The 24,199-nt window shown below is 37.5% G+C and overlaps 14 protein-coding genes across 14 annotated transcripts; 6 read left to right on the forward strand and 8 right to left on the reverse strand.

Moving 5' to 3' along the window:
* Positions 1 to 403: 403 nt before the first annotated feature.
* Positions 404 to 1,939, forward strand: ADE4 (amidophosphoribosyltransferase; the record flags this gene model as incomplete). The annotated part of the gene is made up of 1 exon (XM_071050771.1): positions 404 to 1,939. The coding sequence occupies one exon, from the start codon at positions 404 to 406 to the stop codon at positions 1,937 to 1,939; it is 1,536 nt and encodes a 511-aa protein (XP_070908256.1).
* A 394-nt stretch (positions 1,940 to 2,333) lies between these two features.
* Positions 2,334 to 3,260, forward strand: DYN3 (dynein light intermediate chain; the record flags this gene model as incomplete). The annotated part of the gene is made up of 1 exon (XM_071050772.1): positions 2,334 to 3,260. The coding sequence occupies one exon, from the start codon at positions 2,334 to 2,336 to the stop codon at positions 3,258 to 3,260; it is 927 nt and encodes a 308-aa protein (XP_070908257.1).
* Positions 3,261 to 3,581: 321 nt separating this feature from the next.
* On the reverse strand, positions 3,582 to 4,013 carry LIP1 (sphingosine N-acyltransferase subunit LIP1; the record flags this gene model as incomplete). Its single annotated transcript, XM_071050773.1, has 1 exon — positions 3,582 to 4,013. The coding sequence occupies one exon, from the start codon at positions 4,011 to 4,013 to the stop codon at positions 3,582 to 3,584; it is 432 nt and encodes a 143-aa protein (XP_070908258.1).
* A 392-nt stretch (positions 4,014 to 4,405) lies between these two features.
* Positions 4,406 to 5,950, reverse strand: PRC1 (carboxypeptidase C PRC1; the record flags this gene model as incomplete). Its single annotated transcript, XM_071050774.1, has 1 exon — positions 4,406 to 5,950. The coding sequence occupies one exon, from the start codon at positions 5,948 to 5,950 to the stop codon at positions 4,406 to 4,408; it is 1,545 nt and encodes a 514-aa protein (XP_070908259.1).
* Positions 5,951 to 6,804: 854 nt separating this feature from the next.
* RNJ42_00605 (DUF2406 domain-containing protein) lies at positions 6,805 to 7,374 on the forward strand (the record flags this gene model as incomplete). Its single annotated transcript, XM_071050775.1, has 1 exon — positions 6,805 to 7,374. The coding sequence occupies one exon, from the start codon at positions 6,805 to 6,807 to the stop codon at positions 7,372 to 7,374; it is 570 nt and encodes a 189-aa protein (XP_070908260.1).
* A 223-nt stretch (positions 7,375 to 7,597) lies between these two features.
* On the reverse strand, positions 7,598 to 8,635 carry JNM1 (Jnm1p; the record flags this gene model as incomplete). The annotated part of the gene is made up of 1 exon (XM_071050776.1): positions 7,598 to 8,635. One exon carries the CDS (start codon positions 8,633 to 8,635, stop codon positions 7,598 to 7,600), a length of 1,038 nt encoding a protein of 345 aa, XP_070908261.1.
* Positions 8,636 to 8,867: 232 nt separating this feature from the next.
* HER2 (glutamyl-tRNA(Gln) amidotransferase subunit HER2) lies at positions 8,868 to 10,277 on the forward strand (the record flags this gene model as incomplete). The annotated part of the gene is made up of 1 exon (XM_071050777.1): positions 8,868 to 10,277. One exon carries the CDS (start codon positions 8,868 to 8,870, stop codon positions 10,275 to 10,277), a length of 1,410 nt encoding a protein of 469 aa, XP_070908262.1.
* Positions 10,278 to 10,644: 367 nt separating this feature from the next.
* On the reverse strand, positions 10,645 to 10,836 carry GOT1 (Got1p; the record flags this gene model as incomplete). The annotated part of the gene is made up of 1 exon (XM_071050778.1): positions 10,645 to 10,836. The coding sequence occupies one exon, from the start codon at positions 10,834 to 10,836 to the stop codon at positions 10,645 to 10,647; it is 192 nt and encodes a 63-aa protein (XP_070908263.1).
* A 1,112-nt stretch (positions 10,837 to 11,948) lies between these two features.
* Positions 11,949 to 13,811, reverse strand: TDA1 (protein kinase TDA1; the record flags this gene model as incomplete). The annotated part of the gene is made up of 1 exon (XM_071050779.1): positions 11,949 to 13,811. One exon carries the CDS (start codon positions 13,809 to 13,811, stop codon positions 11,949 to 11,951), a length of 1,863 nt encoding a protein of 620 aa, XP_070908264.1.
* A 1,132-nt stretch (positions 13,812 to 14,943) lies between these two features.
* Positions 14,944 to 16,428, forward strand: HAS1 (ATP-dependent RNA helicase HAS1; the record flags this gene model as incomplete). The annotated part of the gene is made up of 1 exon (XM_071050780.1): positions 14,944 to 16,428. The coding sequence occupies one exon, from the start codon at positions 14,944 to 14,946 to the stop codon at positions 16,426 to 16,428; it is 1,485 nt and encodes a 494-aa protein (XP_070908265.1).
* Positions 16,429 to 16,588: 160 nt separating this feature from the next.
* On the reverse strand, positions 16,589 to 17,701 carry ABZ2 (aminodeoxychorismate lyase ABZ2; the record flags this gene model as incomplete). The annotated part of the gene is made up of 1 exon (XM_071050781.1): positions 16,589 to 17,701. The coding sequence occupies one exon, from the start codon at positions 17,699 to 17,701 to the stop codon at positions 16,589 to 16,591; it is 1,113 nt and encodes a 370-aa protein (XP_070908266.1).
* Positions 17,702 to 17,918: 217 nt separating this feature from the next.
* On the reverse strand, positions 17,919 to 20,672 carry HSH155 (U2 snRNP complex subunit HSH155; the record flags this gene model as incomplete). The annotated part of the gene is made up of 1 exon (XM_071050782.1): positions 17,919 to 20,672. The coding sequence occupies one exon, from the start codon at positions 20,670 to 20,672 to the stop codon at positions 17,919 to 17,921; it is 2,754 nt and encodes a 917-aa protein (XP_070908267.1).
* Positions 20,673 to 20,903: 231 nt separating this feature from the next.
* GPI16 (GPI-anchor transamidase subunit GPI16) lies at positions 20,904 to 22,976 on the forward strand (the record flags this gene model as incomplete). The annotated part of the gene is made up of 1 exon (XM_071050783.1): positions 20,904 to 22,976. The coding sequence occupies one exon, from the start codon at positions 20,904 to 20,906 to the stop codon at positions 22,974 to 22,976; it is 2,073 nt and encodes a 690-aa protein (XP_070908268.1).
* A 219-nt stretch (positions 22,977 to 23,195) lies between these two features.
* IKI1 (Elongator subunit IKI1) lies at positions 23,196 to 24,119 on the reverse strand (the record flags this gene model as incomplete). Its single annotated transcript, XM_071050784.1, has 1 exon — positions 23,196 to 24,119. One exon carries the CDS (start codon positions 24,117 to 24,119, stop codon positions 23,196 to 23,198), a length of 924 nt encoding a protein of 307 aa, XP_070908269.1.
* Between the last annotated feature and the right edge of the window lie 80 nt (positions 24,120 to 24,199).

Below are 24,199 nucleotides of genomic sequence, written 5' to 3' on the forward strand. Positions count from 1 at the left end.
AGTAAGTGGCGCACAGATAATTTTTCAGTGTGAAAAAAGCGAAATTGCTTTTTTCTTCATAGAAATGGGTGAGTTATGAAAAAAAAAAAAGAGCAGTATATAAACTCATCGAGAAGTTACGAATCATCGGTTGGTTTGAAATCTGGAATTGACTTGTTTTCAGTCCTTAGGCAATACCCAAACTAAAAATTAACTTTAAGTAGTCTTGTATCTTATTCTTACTAATTTTTTTTACTTAAAAAACGAATATATAACAAACTTATAAGGATCAGTAATCCACATTAGTAATTGGGGCAAAAAAAAAGCACAACAGAAAAACTATAATCTTGGTCTTTGGTTATTATTTGGCAGTTTGATTTTTGGATATCAATAAACTAATAATAAAAAAACAAATAAACAAACAATGTGTGGTATTCTTGGTATTGCGCTAGCTGATCAGAGTGCTTCTGTTGCACCTGAATTATGTGATGGTTGTATTTTCTTACAGCATAGGGGTCAGGACGCTGCTGGTTTGGCCACCTGTGGTTCTCGTGGTAGAATCTACCAATGTAAAGGTAACGGTATGGCCAGAGATGTTTTTACACAACAGCGTATTGCTGGGTTAGTTGGTTCTATGGGTATTTCCCATTTGAGATACCCAACTGCGGGCTCATCAGCAAACTCCGAGGCACAGCCATTTTATGTTAACAGTCCATATGGTATCAACTTGGCCCACAACGGTAACCTGGTTAATACTGTGTCGTTGAAAAGGTATATGGATGAAGACGTGCACAGACATATCAACACCGATAGTGACTCTGAGCTTTTGCTAAACATCTTTGCTGCGGAGTTGGAGAAACACAACAAATACAGAGTTACTAATGAGGATGTCTTCCATGCCTTGGAAGGTGTGTATAGATTATGTCGTGGGGGTTACGCTTGTGTCGGTATGCTTGCTGGTTTTGCCCTATTCGGGTTCAGAGACTCATATGGTATTAGACCACTTATGTTTGGTGAGCGTGTGAATGAGGACGGGTCAAAGGATTACATGTTGGCATCAGAAAGTGTTGTCCTGAAGGCCCATGGTTTTGACAAATGTATAGATGTGAAACCAGGCCAAGCTGTCATTATTCCAAAGGATCCTAAGGATGGTGAACCAGAATTCAGACAGGTTGTCCCAATGGACTCTTACAGACCTGATTTGTTCGAATATGTGTATTTCGCCAGACCTGATAGTGTTCTAGACGGTATTTCTGTTTATCATACAAGACTTGAAATGGGAAGAAAACTAGCCCTTAATATTAAGAAACAAGTAGACGAGAATGATATTGATGTGGTTATTCCAGTCCCCGACACAGCTAGAACTGCGGCACTGCAATGTGCCGTTGTTCTAAATAAACCATATCGAGATGGTTTTGTGAAAAACAGATATGTTGGCAGAACATTTATCATGCCTAATCAAAAGGAAAGAATATCGTCTGTTAGAAGAAAATTGAATCCTATGGACTCAGAATTCAGAGACAAGAATGTTCTTATTGTTGATGATTCTATTGTTAGAGGTACTACCTCTAGAGAAATTGTCAACATGGCTAGAGAATCTGGTGCTAAGAAGGTCTATTTTGCATCTGCTGCTCCTGCTATTAGATATAACCACATCTATGGTATTGATCTTACCGATACAAAGAATCTGATTGCTTTCAACAGAACTGAAGAAGAAGTCGCTGCTGCTATCGGATGTGATAAAGTTATCTACCAATCACTTGAAGATTTAATTGATTGCTGTAAGACTGATGAAATAAACAAGTTCGAAGTTGGTGTTTTCACCGGTAACTACGTCACTGGTGTTGAAGATGGTTATCTAATAGAATTAGAAAGAGTCAGAGCTGAGAATGCTATTACCACGGACGTAAAACCTGAGAGTGATGTTGGACTTTACAACAGCGCTGATTATTCTACCTGAGATAACATGATATAGAGAATAACAAAATAAAATCATATAAACGAAGATAAAAACAAAATATAAAAATACTTTTGCATCGATAGGGCTACATCTCTTATGTTCATATTTTCTTTCTTTTTGTAGACAATCCCTCATGTACATTATATAGGTATTATAACCAAAGCCAGTCTTCATTATCTCACTCTTCACATTAAGTATCTTTATCTGATATGTCTTGCTATTACGTCTAAATATTTTCAATTAATTAATGATCATTGAATTGTAGGTTTCGGATCCAGGCATCGATCCGTTAACTGAAAAAATATCAAGAATGTTTGTAAAGCAGTTATGAATATTTGATGAAGAAGGAATATAGTATTAAATATCAATTGAGATAGGATAAAAGATGTGGTAAATGTTAGAGGAACTACTGAAAGAACTATATGACAAAAACTTTCCAGAAGAAGAGCTTTTACCCGTCGTGATTTGCTCGCAGAGTGCAGTTGAGTTGAAGTATTTTGAGTTACAATGCTTTGAAGGGCGGATTAAATTCCAGGACCCAGTGACTAGTTTTGATTACTTTCCCTATAAAGTTGATGATTCGGTTTCTCAAAACTCTACTCTTGAACTATATGCCTTGATCACAAGTTTTGATAGAACGCATTCTAAAACATTTTCAAAAATATTAGATGATAAAAAGGACAGAGTTAAATGGGTATTTTTATTAGACTGGACCCAAATGTGCCAAGGTACTTGGATGAGATATATTAATAACCAATTGAATGATTTGATCGAAAATGGGTACACGATTGATAACTCTAATATAATTATATGGTGTCTAAATTCCAATAACATATATGATATACAAAGAAACGATGTACGATGGGAGCCTTATCATTTTGACTATTTACAGCAATGTCTGCGGTCTCAGATTTATTATGTACATGGCAGTCTTGTTTATCATAACAGTGAAAGATCACGTATAAACTACCAAAGATTATTTGTAGACCTCTGCCTCTACGAACACGATCATAACAATACTACTAATAATAAATTGAAACAATACACCGAGATGGTAAAGCTTTCTGAGATATGTATACCATTCGGAATGGATTCTCCGGAACTGATACAAACCATAGATGAAAACTTTGATCCATCAAAGGTACGAAGCCCTGATTTTATTGAAAAGTATTATGAGAAGGTAATACCTTCTCTAGAATTGCCATCAAAGCATCCTATAAAAGTTAAGGACTCTATTCCATTCATTGATATCCAAAAGGAACTCCAAATAATGTATGATCATTCTAAGGAGAAAAGTAGAGAAAGCTTGCATAAAAAGTAATTATTTAATTGTAATTAATAATATTATACTTCTGTTATTTCGGACATAATATTTCAGATATGTAGAACTAAATATATATATAATACTAGGAGAACTCCTTATCCAGTATGTTGCTGTTAAGACAATACTGTTTTGTTGGTTATTTAAGCCCAATCGATACTTATTATATCAATTAATATTAAGAAAAAACCAGCTCTATAATAGTCTTTTTTTCACAGGTTGAGATTTTCCTTTACGTAGTATTAGTGATGTCGCTCAATACACTAATTATTGTATCTATTTTTAGTCGTTAATGATTTTATTTTATAATATGTTCACCAATTAGAAGTGGAAAATTGTGGCATCACCGCAAACCTTTTCGATAATCTCTTTATCAGAGTCGTACCCAACATAAGCAACATAACCTGGTTCACCTTTATCTTCATGGATTGGGTAATGGATTGGCTTTATATCCATGTTCTCTTTAATACAAAAAGACACGGCTTCGTCATTTGGCTCGTAATCTCTAGTGATTCTCTTCAATATAGTCTTGTACTCACCTCTCTTATCACAACTTGGACCACCACGAGCCCAGATCTTATTGACACTGCTGCCAACAGGGCCAACGTGATCCTGTACTGGTGTGCAGTGGAACCACTCGTAATTGATTCTGGTTCCGTACTTGAAGTACTCAACTGCAGCTATAAGTGACAGTGAGATCACCAGCACGGTAAATAGGTTTAGAAATTGTGGTTTAGCTTGATATGGAGCCATGGTCTGAATGCTAATTTTAATAGAGAATGTGTGTCTGGTCGATTGATAAGCTACCTAACGCTCGGAATCGAGTAACTGAATACTCAAGAGTAAGTAGAATACGTATACAGCATTGCTCCTTTGTCCTTAAAGCTTCAAAAGGTACAGCTTTGATTGCTGCCGCGTCGCAAAGGGAAAAAAAAAGAAAGAAAGAAAAAATTTGTATGAAGGAGTACATCACGTGATCGTTATTGGTTAAACCAAATAATATTAATAGTTTTATACTTATATATTTGATATTGTAGTAAAGTTTGTTTTTTTATTATATTGATATATAAACTTACAAAATAGATGAGAGATTTAGTTTAGAGAAATGTTTATTTAAATTTTTTTTATCTTTGAAAGTTATCAATTTATAATTGGAATCCATTCTGTATCCATTCATTCAACATACTTAAAGAGCTTTCTGGTTGGTCGAATGGGACCATGTGGCCACCATCGAATAGTCTTAAGAATGTCAAGTTTTCGTAGCTCTTCACCTCACCAGCGACTTCGTCGGTGATTGAAGCAGTCCAGTTACGGACTGGTTGTTTGACAAATCCCTCTGCGTGTTTCCATTGTAGTTCGTTAGTCCAGGCTCTGTTACCCATCCAGTTGCAGATGAAGTCCTTGTCACCAGCGTAGATCAGCACCGGTAGACCCTTCTCTAGGATCTCGATGACTTGTTTGTGATAAGGCTTCATCCAATCACCGTTGAACAGGAAGTTTCTGTTTATATCGAAGTTACAGGACTCGTAGTGGTCGACTTCGGCACCGATGGCCTCCTTGACGTAGTCCAAGTTCAAGTAGTTGTCGATATCTTCCAGTTGAGGGTAGCAGAGAGAGCCGCCTTCGCAATCCTTTCTTACGTCGTATACGTTCTTACCAGTTCTTTGGAAAGGACCAATCTGGGCGTTGTTACAGTAGATTGAGGCTGGGACACAGGACCAAACGGACTCAGACTCGTAACAGGACTCGATCAAGGATAGACAACGGTCCAAGGAGTTTTCCATAGCGGTACATTCCTCTGGGGACAACACTGGGTCAGCTCCGCTACCTTCACCGCAAGCCATTGGCTTGTAGTATCTGTACTGGGTCAGTGGGTCGGTTAGACCGTTACCGATGAGTACTGAGGTCAAGTTGAAGTTTCTCTCTTCTGGAGTGTGAGCTAGAATTTCAGAGGCGAAGACAGGGATGTAGTGGCCTGCGTAAGACTCACCGGCGATGTGGAAGTCCTGGCCATGGGAGGCGTATTCTGGGAATTGCTTGAAGAACATCTGTAGGAAGGCGTAGACGTCCTTACCGGCGGCGATGGTGTTTGAGACACCACCGTTAGCATTTGGACCGGAGTACGAGAACCCTACGTTGACAGGTTGGTCTAGGAAGATGACCGATGCGTTGCTGTTCCAGGAGTAAGGGTTCTTAACTGGTTTCAATTTTGTCCCATCGATCGAAGAGGGTCCCAACTCAAAGAATAGACCAGTTAGCGAAGAGCAGCCGGGCCCACCGTTTAGCCACAGGATGACGGGGTCCTTCTTTGGGTCGTTACGAGACTCGAAGAACCAGAAGAAGAAGTGCTTGTCTTCCTCTTCGTTGTCGAGATAACCGGTGTATTGTTTCACGTGTGGGTCAACACCCAACTTTTTGGGGTTTTTAACGTGGTTGACTCTCAATTGGTGGACGTTGTCGTCGTTAAGGGAGACCACATGGTCCCAATGCTTCTTCTTCTTGATGTTGAACTTGGGCTTGGTGTTCATGAACATGATCTCAGCCTCGTTAGTAGGGAAGATAGAACTCATGGCAGGGGACATGTCAAGATGAGCCAATTTCTCAGCTTCATTCTCAAAAACCCCTTGTAAAAAGGGAAGACTAATAGCCTGTACCGATGCCAACTGGGCAACTACCGACACAAGCTTCATTGTTATTTGTTTATTGTAATTACTGTATATTGGTGTATTGTGTTATGAATTATAAAGAAAGAGTATAAGAGTATATATCCATACATGTATATATATATACGTTTGGTACTACCCCTCAGAACCCTTTACAAGAAAACACAAAAATATAAGGACTTACCCTTATAAGTCACTTAGCATCCTGTTTAAACCCTCCCCCCTTGTGTGTATGTCCCCTTCCCCGCCGTATTTCAACTTTTATTTTCTTTCTTTCTTTTTTTATTTGTGCGACCCGAGAGGAGGCTGTATCTATGTACGGTGTACGTCATGTCGTGGTTTCGTGGTAGATGCTGTACTGTTCTACGTAATATCATGTGCAGTACGTACACCAATATATATCGTTATACGTAATCGTAGTGTGACTAATACGTCTACAGCTATATAAGTTCCCCCGTTTTCCCCCCCCCTGGGTAACCCTCCAGGGTAACCCTCCTGTCGCGACAGTTTGTACTCTTTGCTGCTAAAAATAACAGCCCTGTTCAAAGGTGCTGTAGCTACTCTGAAAGTTGCTGTTAAACGCACGCAGTTGCTGTAAATAAATAAATGCCATTAGTCGCGTTGTTTGTTTTTATTGTAATGTGTGCGTGTGTTTCTGTGGGATCAGAGGTCTGGTCTAAGAGGAGAGAAACGAGGCGAAAGAGTTGTCCTTTCCAAATTAATTTTTTCTTCATACATAAATATAATAATTAGACATTTAAAAAAAAAAAAAAATTTTTTTTATAACTTCTTAAGGAGGGTTGATTTCAATTTGTATTGTATTGTGTAAATACTGTATTTGTGATCATTGAAAAAATACATCAAGTACATTTTATAGCGATATGGTGGCTATGCATTTTAGGAAGAAGAGTAATTTGAGTGCTGGTGGGTCGGATGATGAGCACAGGTTGTCGGATGTTAAAGTTTCTAAAGAGGATGCTGCGAGGTTAAAGATCCGTACTGCCTCTGTTAACGATCCTATCCTGGATGCCGTTAACGAGGCCCAGCCGTTTGAACAAGCCGCTGACACGTTCCATGACAACATGAACAGACAGTCGTACTTCTCTACCGATGGTGGTAACGTGTTGCGTGATGTGTTTGGCCAGCCTATAAATACTCCTGATATCTCTAACCCTACGAGGGCGCGTGATGAGAGACCCCTGGACACGATAAGGAGTTTCGAGTACGCTGTCTCTGGCGACCCCTCGTGGGCTCAGCAGCTGGAGACCTCCACGTACGGGTTCATGCCAAGGCCGGATTTCCCATTGTTGAACCCATATGCTAACAACGGGTCTGCGTCCCAGGGCGCTTACAACCAGCAGGCCGTTTACCAGGCTCCTGTCCATGACGCCGGTGAGAAGAAGAAGGCCAAGAGAAACTGGTTCGGTAAGAAGAAGAAGTCTAAGGATTAAAAAGAACCAAATACAATAACAAACAACTTAACGATACCTACAAGCTCTCTTTTCAATTCATAATTTTTTTTGTCTCTCTACTTTAACCTCAAAACTATACAATATATTAAGTCAAACAAAAGGGTTTTATTATTTTTTTTTTATTAATTATATATAGAATATTATATATATTTAGATTATTTGTCACAAAATATTAAGGATGAAAATAAATTTGTTACGTTTTTTACATATTGATGCGTTTCTCTAGTTGACTCATCTTTGCAAGCATGATACGGTCTTGCTCATCCATTTTTTGCTCGATCCTTTCCAACGTTTCTATCCACCCTTGTTGTTCTTGCTTGATGGTAGTGATATCATCTTGTATATTTTTCACCATACTATGTGTATCAGACACTTTGTTGTTGATATCGTTGAAGCTTTGTAAACGTTTGATAAGCGTAGGGAAATGGTCTGTGTACTGGTCTAGCAACTCATAAGTTCGTAACAATTTGCCATGTCGTACCTCGTCTCCAATAAACCTGTCTCGAAACTTGTCGTGGACTTGTGCTATCTGTTTAGACATCTTGCCAACAAGACTGTCCTCGTACTCTCGACTCAATTCCCGGAACCGTTCCTTGAATTGGTCCAATTTGTCGCCATCAGATGACTCGATCAACATCAGTCTCCTGTATATGTCATTGATTTCATGGACTACCGACTTTGATTCACTATCACCACGGTATCCTAACTGGGTCTCTAAAAGGTCCAGTCGTTTTTCCAGTCTCAGATACTTGTTTAAGTGCATCCGGTCGAAACTTAAGGGAATCTTCCTTGTATCATCCTGAACAACCGCAGCGGTCTGATCGAGTTGCTTCAGTCTTTCGTACCGATTCTCTAGAGACTCTCGAGTCAATTCTTTAGCCATTATTTCTAATTCCCTAACCTCACGTAGATCCTGGTTCGGAATAAGACGCATCTTCTCCAACTTCAATTTAATGACCTCTAGATCATCGGGTTCGTGAGATACAATCCCACTAGTATCTAATGCACAATCCCTAAGATTTTGGACCAATTCCTCTCGTACCTTCTCAAAATCATCAATTGTTATATCTACGACACCTTTCTCTATACTGACCTCCCCTCTGCCGCCATAATCCAACGGGATATCGACCAGTTCCTCTACCTCATCGCCCAGATACCGTGCATGGCTCTCATATACTGTCGGCTCATCGCTGGGCTCCCATTGCAGCCTCTCCAGATCCTCCTCAACACTCAGCTCCATATATTACAGTACAGCATGTACAATTACTTTGCTTGGTGCACTTCATACTACTTACTGACCGAGTATCCAAAATTTTAGCAATCTCTTAATTTTTTTTTTTCCAATGTCAGATTCTTATAAGAACGAACAAGGGGATCGGATTTTATATAACGATGTTGACTGCCCCATGGCAATTAGGTTTAAGTCTATATAAGGAATCATCACTTTTACAAGACATTGATATAAGATAACTATGTCTGCACGGTTGCGTACACTGGCGGAACTGGCAGAGTTGCAGGCCAAATACAATATATTCACGCATCTTAAGGGCGATGTGCTGAAGGGTAGTCAGAGGTCGGGGCCACTAGGCGGGTTAGTATGTGGTATTAAGGATAATATTGTGACCAAAGATATGCCCACTACTTGTGGGTCGGAGATTTTGAGGGATTATCAGTCGCCGTTTGACGCAACGGTTGTGAAGTTATTGAAGAAGAATGGAGGAGCCATACTTGGGAAGACTAATTTGGATGAATTTGGGATGGGATCGCGGGGAATGCATTCTTGCTTTGGTCCTACTTATAACCCCTTGTATCCAGAAACAGATCAGGTCATTATGGGGGGGTCTTCTTCAGGTTCTGCAGCTGCTGTGGTAGCAGATCTTGTCGATTTCAGCTTAGGTACCGATACTGGCGGTTCTGTACGATTGCCAGCTGCCTATGGTTCTATATATGGGTTCAAGCCATCTTATGGTCGGATTTCGAGGTATGGTGTCATTGCCTATGCACAATCACTAGATACAGTTGGTATTCTATCGAAAGATATAGGGATTTTGAGGAAAGTATACAATGTTTTAAATAATTACGATGAGAAGGACCCCACGTCCCTGGAAGAAAAATTGAGAGTCAAGATACAAGGATATTATAAGGAACAGAAGTTGAAAGAAAAGAAAAAGTATAGAATTGGTATTGCTAGAGAATTTAACCAAGAAAATATACCGGAGGAGATAATGTCAGCACTGACTGGTTTTATTTCAACTTTGATGAAGCAGGGCCATGAGATAATACCAATCTCTATTCCATCGATTAAGAACGCTCTACCTATTTACTATACAATTTCACCAGCCGAGGCGGTTTCGAATCTATCTCGATATGATGGTATTCGTTATGGATATAGAGATTCTGAGTCCGATATCAGCGACAATATACTGTTTGCACCAACAAGAAAGAATTTTGGTAAAGAGGTTAGAAACAGAATTTTGCTTGGTAATTACAATCTATGTTCAGATTCCTTTAAAAATAACTATATTAGAGCTCAAAAGCTCAGAGTGCAACTCATAGATGAAATGGATGCCGTTTTTGAAGCTCCAAATGTTCTATTAAATAATAAAGAAAAGAGGCATTCGAGTGATAATGTCGATTTGATCCTATGTCTCACTTCAATGAATCTGCCGAAGGGGCTAAAAAATTTCAGTTCTGCTGAATTGGAAATCCCTACAAATGAATATATAAATGACATATTTACAATGCCAATGTCCTTGGCGGGTTTGCCCACGCTCTCTTTGCCTCCAGTCAAAGGGAAACCTATCGGAGTTCAAATAATTGGACAATATGGATTTGATGACGTTGTTTTAGATTTTGCTGAGAGGGTTGATAGTATTCAATGATAAATAGGTGCTTGTAAATATCAAAATAATATAAAAGTTGTAATATAGAAATGGGGAACTGTACTTAATTTGTTTTTCGTTGCATGTTTTTTGATATCTGTTTGACAGTTATCATTAATACAATAATAATTGATTATAATGCAATATGGCCTGGACACCTAGGAACAAACCAATTGAAGTTAAAAAGGACAAATTAGATATTTGTCGCATGATAAATATAATAACATAAGAAATAATTAAAAAAAATGAATACAAAATTAAACATCAATACCTCCTTCTTCTATAAATAAAATACATGGAGGAATATTATGTCATATGTGTACAGCGTATTGTATATTAGTATAGATATAGTGAGGTTTAGGACTTTTCACACTGGTAATACCCTGACCCCAGCTAGTTTATCAACGATTGGGGCTACAACAGGATTGGATAGTATAGGGCCGATAATTGGTAGAGACCTTAAAAATTGAACTATTATACCAAAGAAATCACCAAATAGACCGATAATTCCTATGGATTCCACTATGAAACCAATAAATGTCCATTTCATTAATATCATTAATATACCTAGGATAAAGAAAAAGGAACCACGCCTTTTAGTTGGTCTGGAAAAGAATATTACCGTTTTCTGAGTACCAATAATTAGCACTACACCAATCAAAAATAATATGTTACCTAAAGCTAATAGGGCACGGTCAAAAAATGTAAAGATTCCAAACAGGAAAAACAGGAAACCACCGAAGGTGAACGCAACACCGAACTCTATTTCAAATTATAGTACTAAAATAAATTAAAATTTCATATTAGAGTTCAATTCCTCATAAGAGCTCATAATTATTAATTTTAACCCAGTTAGTATATCATGTTAGTAAAAAATATTCAATTAATTCATCACAAAGATATTAAATCAGTCCTCTTTGATTTGGAACCTCATGAGTACTTGCTCTAATATGGTTAAAAGCAACAAAAAAAACATACTTTGAGATTCTGATAGCCACATATTTATTAATCTGTAGCGCTTAGATGCCTAATACCGATCTGATTGCTCTAAATCGCCCAGAATTGATATCACATCCAATGAACACCAACTTTTAAATATTGTGATCATTTTGCAAAGGCATCGAATTTTTTTTCGTGACACGACGACTCGAAAAAAATATGAAAGAGGCTCGTGTTGTCACGTGATATATATTGGTTTACAATGGACTAAATATTGCAATAATGACTTTATAATATTTTGGATTCTAGATATATTATTAGGGTTTTCTATCGTAACTAATTTCGTTAATATAATCATTTCATAATTTCTAGAATGATCTTTGGAGTAACTAGTGTTCATAAAAAAAAATATGTAATAAGAAGTAAAAGAAAAATAATCGTTGTAGTATTTTGAAAGTAGACGGGATTTCATCAATCTATATCATGTATCTTGTAATTCATAAAGTATTTAATACGGTCCTATGGTAAGAATAAAAAATTGAAATCAAAGAATGTTAAAGCGATGGTGGGAGAATAGTTAAAAGGAATATAGAAGTGAAATAGTAAGTTGGAGAAACAAAATCAAAAATAAAATAAGTCGAAGTAACCAATGTTAAAATCAGAATAGATGCACCCTAGTTCGAAGCAGTTCTTTTAATAATTTGCACAGAAAACAATACAAATGAAGACGGTTCATATTACGATACCCATCTCATCATCGTCCTCGTCGTCCTCGTCTACATCCATTATTTTATGAGGATTGTCCATAGTTTTGACATTAGGTGTACTGTTAGTATGTAAAATAGATGGCTTAACGTTCATTATTACGCCACTATCATTGTTTGTAATATTCGTATGAGTACCTGAGCTGGAGACTCTGGTACTTTTCTGTGCTGAGGATGGCCCCAAACTCGTGGCAGAGTTTTTTCTAGAAAGAACCCTCGGTGTGCTAAAATTGGACTTTGATTCAGGTGTTGTACTGAAACAACCATTCATTAAGGAACCCATTGGTGGTTTTGGATCCAAGACAAAAGTTGAGTTTTTTTTCACCAGGCTAGCAGATTTGCTTGGAGACATTGAACCCAAATTACTACCAGAATTATTGGGTTTCAATGATGTCATTGACAATGTTCTCTGTAATGTATCCTTGATGCTCTTCAAGCTCTTATCCCTAGAGCCATTATTTAGTTGCTGCAAATTTGAGTGACTTGAATGAGCACTTCTTCTTAAATTTTTAGTTTCTGGTTTTTGAGACCTTGCTGTTACAGCGCTCAAAAGATTAGTTTGCGACATACTAGGTGATGGTGACAAAGATGCTGCTGATGAAAGGGCAGAATTGGCAGAGGAATTTTTGGTAAGTGGAGATCTTAATAAATGGAATGAATTTGTAGAGTGATTGCGTTTCAATGTCTTTCTTCTATCCATGAAATTATATGATGATGAAACCGGAGTGGCCTTGAAAAACTCCTTCAGGAAAGGATGGGTCTTTAAGTCCTTTGCTGTGGGTCTCTTTTCTTGATCCTTTTCAAAACAAACTTCTAAGAAGTCCCAGAACGTAGAAAACTTTGGGTTTTTTTGGTCATCTTCGTCGATATAATAGTCTACTTTTGAAATACAATCTATTGTTTCATCATCAGTTTCACAATCAAATGGGGTATACCCTAAGGCCATAAAATATGTTAACACACCTAATGCCCAGATGTCCACTGGAGTGGAGTATTTTGGAATCTTTTCGATTTCTTCAGTAGAGTTGATGGAGCTAACATTTTTGCAAGCGACAATTTCAGGCGCAATGTAAGAGATAGTACCTACGTACTCTCTTAGAGTGGTAGTACTTTCTATGTTGACCCTTGTGGCTAAGCCGAAGTCTGCAAGGATCAAATCGTGGGCTGATAAGTCATATGAGTTATTTTCCCCAGTTTCACTGGTATAACGTTGACGTTTCAGTCTAAATAGAACGTTTTCAGCTTTGATATCTCTGTGAACAATGCCGTTAGAATGTAAGAAATCCAGTGCGCTGACCATACAGGCTGTGTATGGTTTTACTTGGGTTTCTAGATCAAGGTGTTGGTTCTTGATGATAGTATCGTAAAGATCATCCTTTTGGCACAGTTGTGTAATCAAGACAATATTCTTAGAAGTCTCAAAGAAGTCATATAACTGTAAGATGTGGTGATGCCCATCGAAGTGGGAGCAGTTCCCACCAGAAACACCATGAAGAAGTGACGACGTAGATGACAATTCAAGTGTACGTATAGTCTCACTAATATATTTCAGGAGCTCAAACTCCCTTTGTATTAATTTCAACTTATCCTGGACAATAGACTTGTCTATCAGTTTCATCGCAAATAAGTCCTTTGTGTGCATGTTCATACATTCTTTAACTACACTGAAATGGCCATCTCCTAAGGGGTCCTCATCTTTCCTAATCACATATTTGCACTGTAATGCTTTCTCCTGCTCACTGTCAGAGTCAGACCGCAGCTTATTATTCTTTAAAAATGAACCATAATCAGAGGAATAGTCCCCCAAACCTTCCTCAATAGCAACGTCCATATTTCAGTAGTTGATATTTTCGTTTTTTGTATGTTTTTTGTCGTACTAACGGTCTTATTAGTCTTATAAAAAGATAAAAGATAACTTTACTTGTTAAATTATATACTAAGAATGAATAAGAGCTTAAATATATGGAAAACTTTTTTCCTAGAGCTTCTTCGTCATCCAAGAGCAATAAAGATAATGACCCCGCGTTATACAGCTTTTGCTGTTTAAATATGGTGGGGGTAGAGCAAAGAGTCCTTGGTTTTTTCTTCACTTTAACCCTTAGAATACTCAGTACAAAGAGGCAATCTTCGAAATGTCTGAGGCATTTGCAAACTGAGATAGTTATTCCGTGGTGCTGGCAGTGACGAAAAAGTTTTTCCGGGCAATCCCAGAAGTTAAGAAGTGATATACGCGGTTTTTCTCTGCGTCTGGTTTTTCCAGATAAGGGGTGGAAGAAGGAATTGATGAACGGTCCCGGAAAAACCTTTTTCCCCCTGAATTGTTCCGTCATTAACAATGGGACCCAGAAAAAAAAATACATGGATTTAATCGGATTTTCATTTTATTTGCCCATTGTATTTACAATGGTGGGGGGGCAGGGAGAAGGAAAGGGGTTATTGTGGGGAGTACATGTTATATATTTCAGTACACAGCCTAGTGCTAGGTGGATAAGCTTTAATGTCCTACCGTAGTGCTAGATGGACAAGCTTTAATGTCCTAAATTTCATTGACCAAAGGAGTTGTTAAAAGAATAAAAAAGCGACAGTACAAACTAAAGTTTATCAATATGAATAATAGCCACTAATCGCTCGTCATATAATCAGACTATTGTTAAAGCTTGAGTAGTGATATCACAATGCATAAAATATATTTTAACAGTTTAAATATCTGTCATATGACTCTATATAGCAAGTAACGAAATGTAGAATTTTTTGGATTTTACTTATTTCCGGGTAACACGATATTGAAAAAAAAAATTTGCAAAAATAAAAATAAAATTTTTTTGCGATGAGCTCATCGCATCGCATATATTGATATTACATATGTTAATTATTAAATAGAGGGAGTCTATTTATTATAGGTTTTAATCAGTTTCTATTTTTTTAATATCAGAATATATCAAATAATCTAAAAGGAGATAACGATGTCATCTGATAAGAAGAGATCTAGAGAGGTCTCTGAGAAAGAGGAGGTTGTTGTGAGACCTGATGTTGAATCCAATGATGTTGACTATGACTTTGATTCTTTGAAGTTTTCTCAACCAACTATGCGTGCTATTGAGAAGATGGGTTTCAAGAAGATGACTCCGGTTCAAGCTAGGACTATCCCTCCATTGATGGCCGGTAGAGATGTTTTGGGTGCTGCAAAGACTGGGTCTGGTAAGACTTTAGCCTTTTTGCTTCCAACTATTGAACTACTACACTCTTTGAAATTCAAGCCAAGAAATGGTACTGGTGTAATCATCATCACCCCAACCAGAGAATTGGCTTTGCAAATTTTCGGTGTTGTTAGAGAACTAATGGAGTTCCATTCACAGACATTTGGTATCGTTATTGGTGGTGCTAACAGAAGACAAGAAGCAGAGAAGTTAATGAAGGGTGTTAACATTTTGGTTGCTACTCCAGGTAGATTATTGGATCATTTGCAAAATACTAAGGGTTTCATTTACAAGAATCTAAAGGCTCTGGTTATCGATGAAGCTGATAGAATCCTTGAAATCGGTTTTGAGGACGAAATGAGACAAATTATTAAGATCCTGCCTAATGAGGACAGACAAACTATGTTGTTCTCTGCTACACAAACTACCAAGGTTGAAGATTTGAGTAGAATATCCCTAAAGCCAGGTCCATTGTTTATTAATGTTGTCTCGGAGAAGGATAACTCTACAGCTGATGGTTTGGAACAAGGTTACGTTGTATGTGAAAGTGATAAGAGATTCTTATTGTTGTTTTCTTTCTTGAAGAGAAACCAAAAGAAGAAAATTATTGTCTTTTTGTCTTCTTGTAATTCTGTGAAATACTACGCTGAACTTCTAAATTATATCGATCTACCAGTTTTGGAACTACACGGTAAACAAAAACAACAAAAGAGAACCAACACATTCTTTGAATTTTGTAATGCTGAAAGAGGTATCTTGATCTGTACAGATGTCGCTGCTAGAGGGTTGGATATCCCAGCTGTTGACTGGATCATCCAATTCGACCCACCTGATGATCCAAGAGATTATATTCACAGAGTTGGTAGAACTGCCAGAGGTACTGACGGTAAGGGTAAGTCTTTAATGTTCTTAATTCCAAATGAACTTGGTTTCTTAAGATACTTGAAGGCTGCCAAGGTCCCACTAAACGAATATGAATTCCCTACAAACAAGATTGCCAATGTTCAATCACAATTGGAAAAACTAATAAAATCAAACTACTACTTGCATCAAACTGCTAAGGATGGTTACAGATCCTATCTACAAGCTTACTCATCTCATTCCCTAAAAACCGTCTATCAAATAGACAAATTAGATCTAGCCAAGGTTGCTAAGTCGTATGGTTTCCCAGTTCCACCTAAGGTTAATATTACTATTGGAGCCAGTGGTAAAACTCCTGATAATAAGAAGAGAAAAATCAATAGACACTAGATCCGGAAATGATGGGTGTATTATTAATGATAAAACTTAATAGAAAATAACTTAAATTCAAGTAAAAATGTATATTAGAATTATCGCAAATATATTGTTGACAAAAGATGAAAACTCAGTCTTGTACGACTTTTAAGGATGAACGATATTGTATCAAATATTATGTAGTCTTCTTATGTATACGTCCTTTTACAATGCCCATTACACCATTAAATAGTAGAATTGATTCTCCATCTTTGAGATCATCAACACTAATGTCATGTGATACTATGAATCCTTTTTGGATTAGATAATATCTCATAGTTCCGCAGAGACAACCGCTATTAAGCCCCGGGCTGATTAGTTTATTATCTTTATTAGGAATCGCAACGTTAGTTATTGAACCCTCCATTAATTGTCTATGCTTATTCCATACTAGTATCTCAGTTTTGCCAACAATACCTAAAATTCTCTTCATTTCATCCATTCTATTTCTTGCAGCTGTATAGTGTGATCTATTTGTGCTTTTCAGAGAAGTGAAAGCTGATGTTTCTATAGGTTCTGTATCAATAAATACATCCCAAATTTCCTCTGTTTTTGTAGAAATGGGAGAAGTTAATGGACTTAATATACTCTTTATAAAGTACTCGGTATTAATAATATCAGCTTTACAATTTTCTAAGCGATGAGCCTGAAATTCTAATGAGTTGTTGGCTTTAAATAAAACTCTCATTTTATATATTTCTTTTTTGTCCAATAAGTACTGCATTTTTTCTAGTGTATCCATTTCAACAGTGTCAGTATTGTAAGTATTGTATATTGCATTCACTAAGCCATCAATAAATTCTGTTAATGTCAATTTGAATGAACGTTTCAGTATGTATGACGAGACTTTCAGTCTCATAAACTGTTCCCCAAGTAATAAAAACCTATAGTAGTATACTTGATATATATCGTGCACCATATTAAGTTCAATTGGGTTCTCAATTAGCTTGGTCAAGATATGTGGTATCATTTGTAATGAGTGGGAAGTAAACCCTGACTCATCAAACCATTGAGGTAGTTGTTTTTGAATGTTTTGTTCCTCAAGGCTATCAAAGGTAGAAAACAAATGGACTGGTACCTGTATTGGTTTCCCCTCTGAATTTGTAAACCCTGGGTCGTATCTCATGGTCGAAAGAAGCTCGGTAGATTTTAACTCATCGTGTTTCGTCTGTAAGAAATCTTTATCTACACCAGTTGCCAATTGAAATTGTTCAGTTATGTCATCATCTAAATGTAGTGAGTAGTTCATCCCAAATACCTTTTCTAACTACGTATCCAGGTGTATAAAAGATATATCATGTTCTGTTATATTCTCTTTAATATCACTTACATCATCAATTTCTTCAACATCGCGAATAACATTGAAATTTCAGCAAGACACATATATAGTGATGGAGGTAATAGTGTTCGGTATGCAAAGTGTCTATAAATTATTACATATCTTAAATAAATAATGCAATTAAAAACTACAAAATCGTATCCATTTCTGAGAGGTCTAATTGCTCTCTAATTGCCGTTGGATATGCGGGCACAATAGCGTCTCTGGTACGTTTGTATATCCTATTGTATACAATCCAGTAAGAATTTCTCACTTTCTGTGCTTGATGAAAGAGACCAGCCCATATATAATTCAGGAAAATTGAAGGTCCTATTGTAAATGCTAGGGCATCTAAACCTTCCAGAATTCTTTCAATCACGTGAGGAGATGTCTCAAAGATATTAGGAATCAACAAGTTTAGTAAGTGGATAAATGCATCTTCAAAACCACGACCACTACTATGCAATGCTAGATGTCTTATAATTGTTGCAGCTGTTTGTCTATGAACTAAATCTCTATCAGTAAGGGCGTCCTCTATTAATGGGACTAAGAAGTAGATGTAGTCTGAAGCCAACCCACCAATATCCTCAAACATGAATGCCATGGCTTTTAGTATACCGTTTTGAACATTAGTTTCTGGTGTCTTATATTCATTCATGAGGGCTGGGATGACAGTATAAGGTCCACACGTTTTCGCTACAATTGCAATGGCAACAGATGTGGACACACGTAACTGACGTTCTTGGGCTTTTAGATTGTCTAAAAGTGCTACTAAGATATCCTGAGGGCCAATGGCTTTCGCAATGTAGCCAAATGTATCATTTGCATCTCTCCTAATAGTTTTGGTGGGGCTTTTTAGAAGGTCTAGCAGTCGGAAACAAATTCTCATCCATTCCTTTGGTGGAGCAAAGGAAGGGCCTCTTAAACTGATTGTCGATATCAAACGAATAGTGTTAATCTGTACCTTTTTATGAACATTTCCTAGAATTGGAGTGAGCGTTGGTAAGATTTGATTTATCGGCGGTTGCACTTGCTCGATATCAACAATTTTCACAATTTCATAGATGGCGCCTACAATTGAACCCAAGACTTCGGGGTAAACCTCACCAAGTGATTCATAGAGAATAATGTTTATTTTATTCAGCATTTCATATTCTTTACAGTTCCAGATAACGGGTGCTATGATCGCACATAAATCAGCAGCATTTTGTCGATTTTGTGGTGTTTTATGCTTAAGTAAATTCAGTGCAGTGGAAATGATTGGGGCTAAATACGGTTTCATCCTCGTGTTCAAACCTTTGGCTAAAGTTCCAAGCCCACGATAAATAATAGGATCAGTAGTGCTTTGTTCCTGGAATGATATTAGAAGACTGTCCACCAACAGTGCTTCTAAATTATTATCGATATCAGTAGTTCCTTGTGCTTTTATGATTTTGTCTAATGCATGGGTTGCCATGATCCTGAGTGGCTCCGACTCGTCTTTTAATGGGTTAATTAGATTTTTGAGAGAGAAGGCACCACCAATTTTTTCTGATATAATTGTTGTTGTAAAAACAACTAATTTATTCATCGGTAAATCTAGTGCAACTCTTCTAACCCAAAATCTACTGAAGAAAGGTTCAGCTATTTCATCGCGTAACATCGATGGAGTGACACTCTCAGATATACTACACTTTTGAAGAACAAGTAGAACTGTTTTTCTCATCTCATCATCAGGGCTATTAAATTCCCGTTTTAGAATACGCATAGTTTCTGTTGAATAGAATCCTGCATACTCAGCATCCATCAAAGGAATAATTGAAGCCATGACCTTTAAATAGGATGACAATAATTTCCCACGGGAAGTTTTAAGTCCCTTCCAAATATCTTCCAGTACAACCTCAAATGCGCTCATCCCATGTGGATAACTATATTGTGCGAGTAAAGCGATTGCACTCGCAGTTAAAATTTTAATGCTAATCTGTTCGTCTTTAATACCTTTCTTAAGGCAACTCAACAATGGTTCAAGGAAAGGCAATACTGCTGAACCTAATAGAAGTGTCGTTTGCTGTATTATTTTAATACCAGTATGGCGTATCCTCCAAGTTTTTCTCGTTTTTGATAGCGCTGTGAAAAATGGTATCATTTGATTTAATCCTACTGTCTTGGTAACCACAGCAAGTATATGTGCAGAGCAATTCCGCAGATATTCGTCCTCATCTTCAATATTGGATCTCGTAGCCTTGATCATGCCACCAAACCCAATGACAGACGTAATATTCACAATAATTTCTGTTCCGGTTGCTTTGATCATAGGTTCCTTATCAAGTAAGAGTGGCCCAATAGCATCCAGCAGTTTCTTAGCAAATGGAATGACATCTTCACCAAGTCGGAGTATCATCCTGTCCATTATTTTAATCATCAAGTGTCGTTCCTGGTCATCAAGCGCTCTGTCGACAAGTATAGGCACAATATTATCAAAAATAATAGAGGATCCGAAGGAACCTGCCTTCTCATTAAGCATACGCATCGCCTGTTTCCGGACCACAGGAGCACAGTTCTTTACTCTCAATACGAGCCTCAAAAACCCTCTCTTCTTCTTCTCCTCAGCATCGAGCTCGGTATCATCTCTCCCGTCCAGCAATAAACCAAAATGGATCCTATCAGACTCACTGAAAAACAGTAAATTACCTACACCAGGCACCTCCGTCACTAGCTTCGAGTCTAACTCCTCTTTACCCCTCCGATCAAGACTAGGAGGTTCATACCCAACATCTATCTTCGCCCGCTTCCTCTTGCTCTCATCCACATTGTCCGATGGAACCTTCTTCAGTTTATCCTGCAACACATCGGTCTGATCCTCATCTTCAGCCAACTCCCGCTGTATCTCGTCTCTCAGCTGCTGCGGTATTGAATAACTCATCACTATTGGTGGTCCTCTTTGGCTTTAAGTTGGCAAACTTGACGTTAAACACAAATTTTTCGATTTTTTTTTTTTTAAAGGCAGAAAAGGCCATTTTGAAGGTTTGCCTTTAAAAGCAACGATAATTCAATATTTAACACTCTTCTTGAAACGTATCAATAACACAAAGATAAGCTGGAACAATTAGGAGTGCTTGATTGATTAGCCCACGCAAAGAAGTGAGATAGAGAGATGAGGTTGATAACTGCCTTGGTGGCGCTCTTGAGCGTTCACGCGTTGGAAGTCGATATAGTGAGTGGGGAGTCTGTCAGTGTGGAATCATATACTGCACCTGAGAATACAATAGTACAAGAGCCAGTTCAAGGAAGTGTACAAGAACATTTACAAGAGGGCGTACAAGAAAGTGGACAAGAAAGTGTACAAAAACATTTACAAGAAAGCGATCAAGTACAGGTTGACCTTGATCAGACACAAGGCAATGTACCTCCAAATGACGTTGAAGAGAATAGTGCGGAGGCTATTGTCGAGTTGTCTAAGAAATACATACAGAAGAAAAAGACTCACGGTGGACAAGTAAGGTATCCGTTCCACGAGGAACTGAATCTACAACCGTTGCCTAAGAACTATCTGCGTTCGTCTTTCCAGTTCGGGTTGGAGTCGGAACCATTCGATCCATCCAAGTCCATGAAGGACTATGATGAATACAGTCATTACACAGTGTTCCCAAGGGCCATTGATCCATTATTGAGAACCTCTGGTGCTAGACAGTTTCACCTGCGGTTTACGAGAGGTTATTGGGACTCTGAAGTTTGGGGCAAGCTACCCTTTGACGGGTTCAAATCGGGTGGTTCTGGTGTGGAACTGTGGGCTGTTATTGAGGCTCAGGATAGTAAAGCTGCATACCAACAATGGAAGTCACTGGCAAATTCTCTGAGTGGTCTATTTTGTGCCTCTATTAATTTCATTGAAAGTTCTAAGACAGTTTTCCCTGTTGCTCCAGAGCAATTTTCGATGGGCGCTGGCAATGAGCAAAAAATGGTTCCAGTATTCGATAGTGAAAACGAGTTATTTTTGCTACACGCCTCGCTACCAAACGAACCTATTTGTACAGAAAACCTAACACCTTTAATTAAGCTATTACCAACTAAGGGGAAATCTGGACTCTCTTCCTTATTGGACAGTCACAAGATATTCGATTCAGACTGGCATAGTATGTCAATTGATGTTGACACTGTATGTGATGATATTAATAATATCTGTAAATTTGAAATGGAGGCCATCGTAGACATGGTAACTAACGTACCAAAATCTCTGAAAAGAGATACATATCCCATTCCTAAACCAGTCCAAGCATCTGAGTTGAGATGTGATCTATCAAAACCACATGACGACTTTATGTGTTTCCCATTACCTGAAGAAACCGAAGTTTCCTACGATCTGTCAAAGATATTCGGAAGAAAAATTGTGGGATCAAACCAACTATCTTACGATCCTTCCAGAATTTGTGCTACAGTGACCGATAAATGGAATGCCTTTATAAATGTGAACGGAAGCCTCATGGCAACCGACAATAATTGTTTTGAATTGCATGATCAATTAGAGTATGATGTGTACTTCGAGACGGATGATAGTAATAATGTGTTCACTACTGGTGATGTTCCAATCTTCGCAAGTAGATCACTAACCGGTTATGGCCAGGACCATGGTGGTTTACGTACTGTATTCAGAAACCCTACTGATAAAGAAATCAAATTGATATATTTTGAAACATTGCCTTGGTTTATGAGAGTCTATTTGTCAACATTGCAATTAGATTCAAAAAATTCTTCATTAAGTTTAGATGATGTTATAGAATCAAGTCATTATGAACCAGCAAAAGATAGAGAAAAACCAACCCATCTTGAGTTTAATATAATTGTGCCACCCAATACATCATTTGCTTTGTCATATCAATTTGACAAAGCTATTCTACAGACTTCAGAATACCCACCAGATGCCAATCATGGGTTTGAGGTACAAGCAGCAATCATTACAGTAGTACAACCTGTACATTACCAACTAAGAACCAGTACTTTATTGCTGTATTTATCTACACCAGATTTCAGTATGCCTTATAATGTTAACATTATTACGTCTACTATTATGGGATTGATTTTTGGAATGTTGTATAATATGATGGTAAAGAAATTGTTACCTTTGGAAGAGGCTGATAAGATTATGGCCAAAAGGAACATTAAAACTAGACTAAAGAATCTAAAGTTGAAACTTTTGGCCAAACTTAATGGTGCAAAGAAATCTGAGTGAAAACATATAGCTGATATGTTTTAATGATTGTAGCTGTTAACAATTTTCAATTATAAATACTGCCCCCATCCTATAGATTTGATTTTGTATTAATGTATAGTATCCAATATCCTTGCAACAATATTGTGAGCTAATGCAGTTTATTAAGATATACATCGAATTATACTTCAGCTATAAAAGTAAATGGTATAGTTATAGGCATTTAGTAGGTAGTGTTACTTAAAATGGATCCTCATATGGGTCCTCTTCATCATAATCGTCATCCTTTTCGTATTCATAGACAATGGCTGTACCACCAGTTGTTAGTGACTGTGCTTCCAGGAATGGTAAATCGACTAAATCCCTGGCCTTTTTCTGCTTCTCAGATGTAGACAAATTGAATGTAGCTAAATCTTGAAGCATTTCTGGAGTTTCTAGAGAGTTATCCTCCTCTTTGTCCTCTAATAAAGTGTATTGATGATTTACAGGATCCACTTTGAAGTCATAATTCAAAGATCTGCCCGATCTTCTTTTATTGGTTAAAGTGATACTAAAGATCTTGTTATTTAACCCTCGCAGTAAGTTAAATTTTCCTAGTTCTCTATTTATATCTTCTTCATCAGTACCATTTGTGGGTAGAGCGTCGATATCTATCACAGTAGTGGCCATAAAGCCAAGAAGCTCCTGTGCTGATGGATAATTATCCAACCCTTTCTCTAGTTTAGAATCCACCATATCCCTATGAAATGTGGCAACAATTGTAGCATGTGGTGATGCAATTGAAGCTATGAACTGACTTAGTTGAGAACGAGGAATGTGGTTAAGAGAATCGATCACCACAAGGTTCTTACATCCAGATTTGACGGGAGTCTGTGCTGTAGGCAAATATGAACTTATAGTCTCTGACAACCTAGTGAATCCCGTTGAACTGACATCCACAAATACATCAGCAAATTTTGGTTTATTAACTTCATCAAATCCAACATATATAATTGTATTATCTTCTTTATTCCTCTGCGAATCAAGAACATTATGAACCACTTCTTGCACTAAAAATTGAGAGCTTTGAGCCAAAGTATCAGTAAATAATAGAAGGGGCACCGGGTCTGTTAGACTCAATATACGTTTTAGCAGAACTGATGGGTTATGAGTAGAGCTAGCCATGTCAAGTTTTGCCTTTGTTAATATATTTTTTTTATGTAAATATGTGAAGCGTTTCCTGGTATTATTTTCAAATCTAATAA

Source organism: Nakaseomyces bracarensis (genome assembly GCF_045282275.1).
Source record: "Nakaseomyces bracarensis strain CBM3 chromosome Unknown Scaff4_0, whole genome shotgun sequence".
NCBI lineage: Eukaryota > Fungi > Ascomycota > Saccharomycetes > Saccharomycetales > Saccharomycetaceae > Nakaseomyces > Nakaseomyces bracarensis.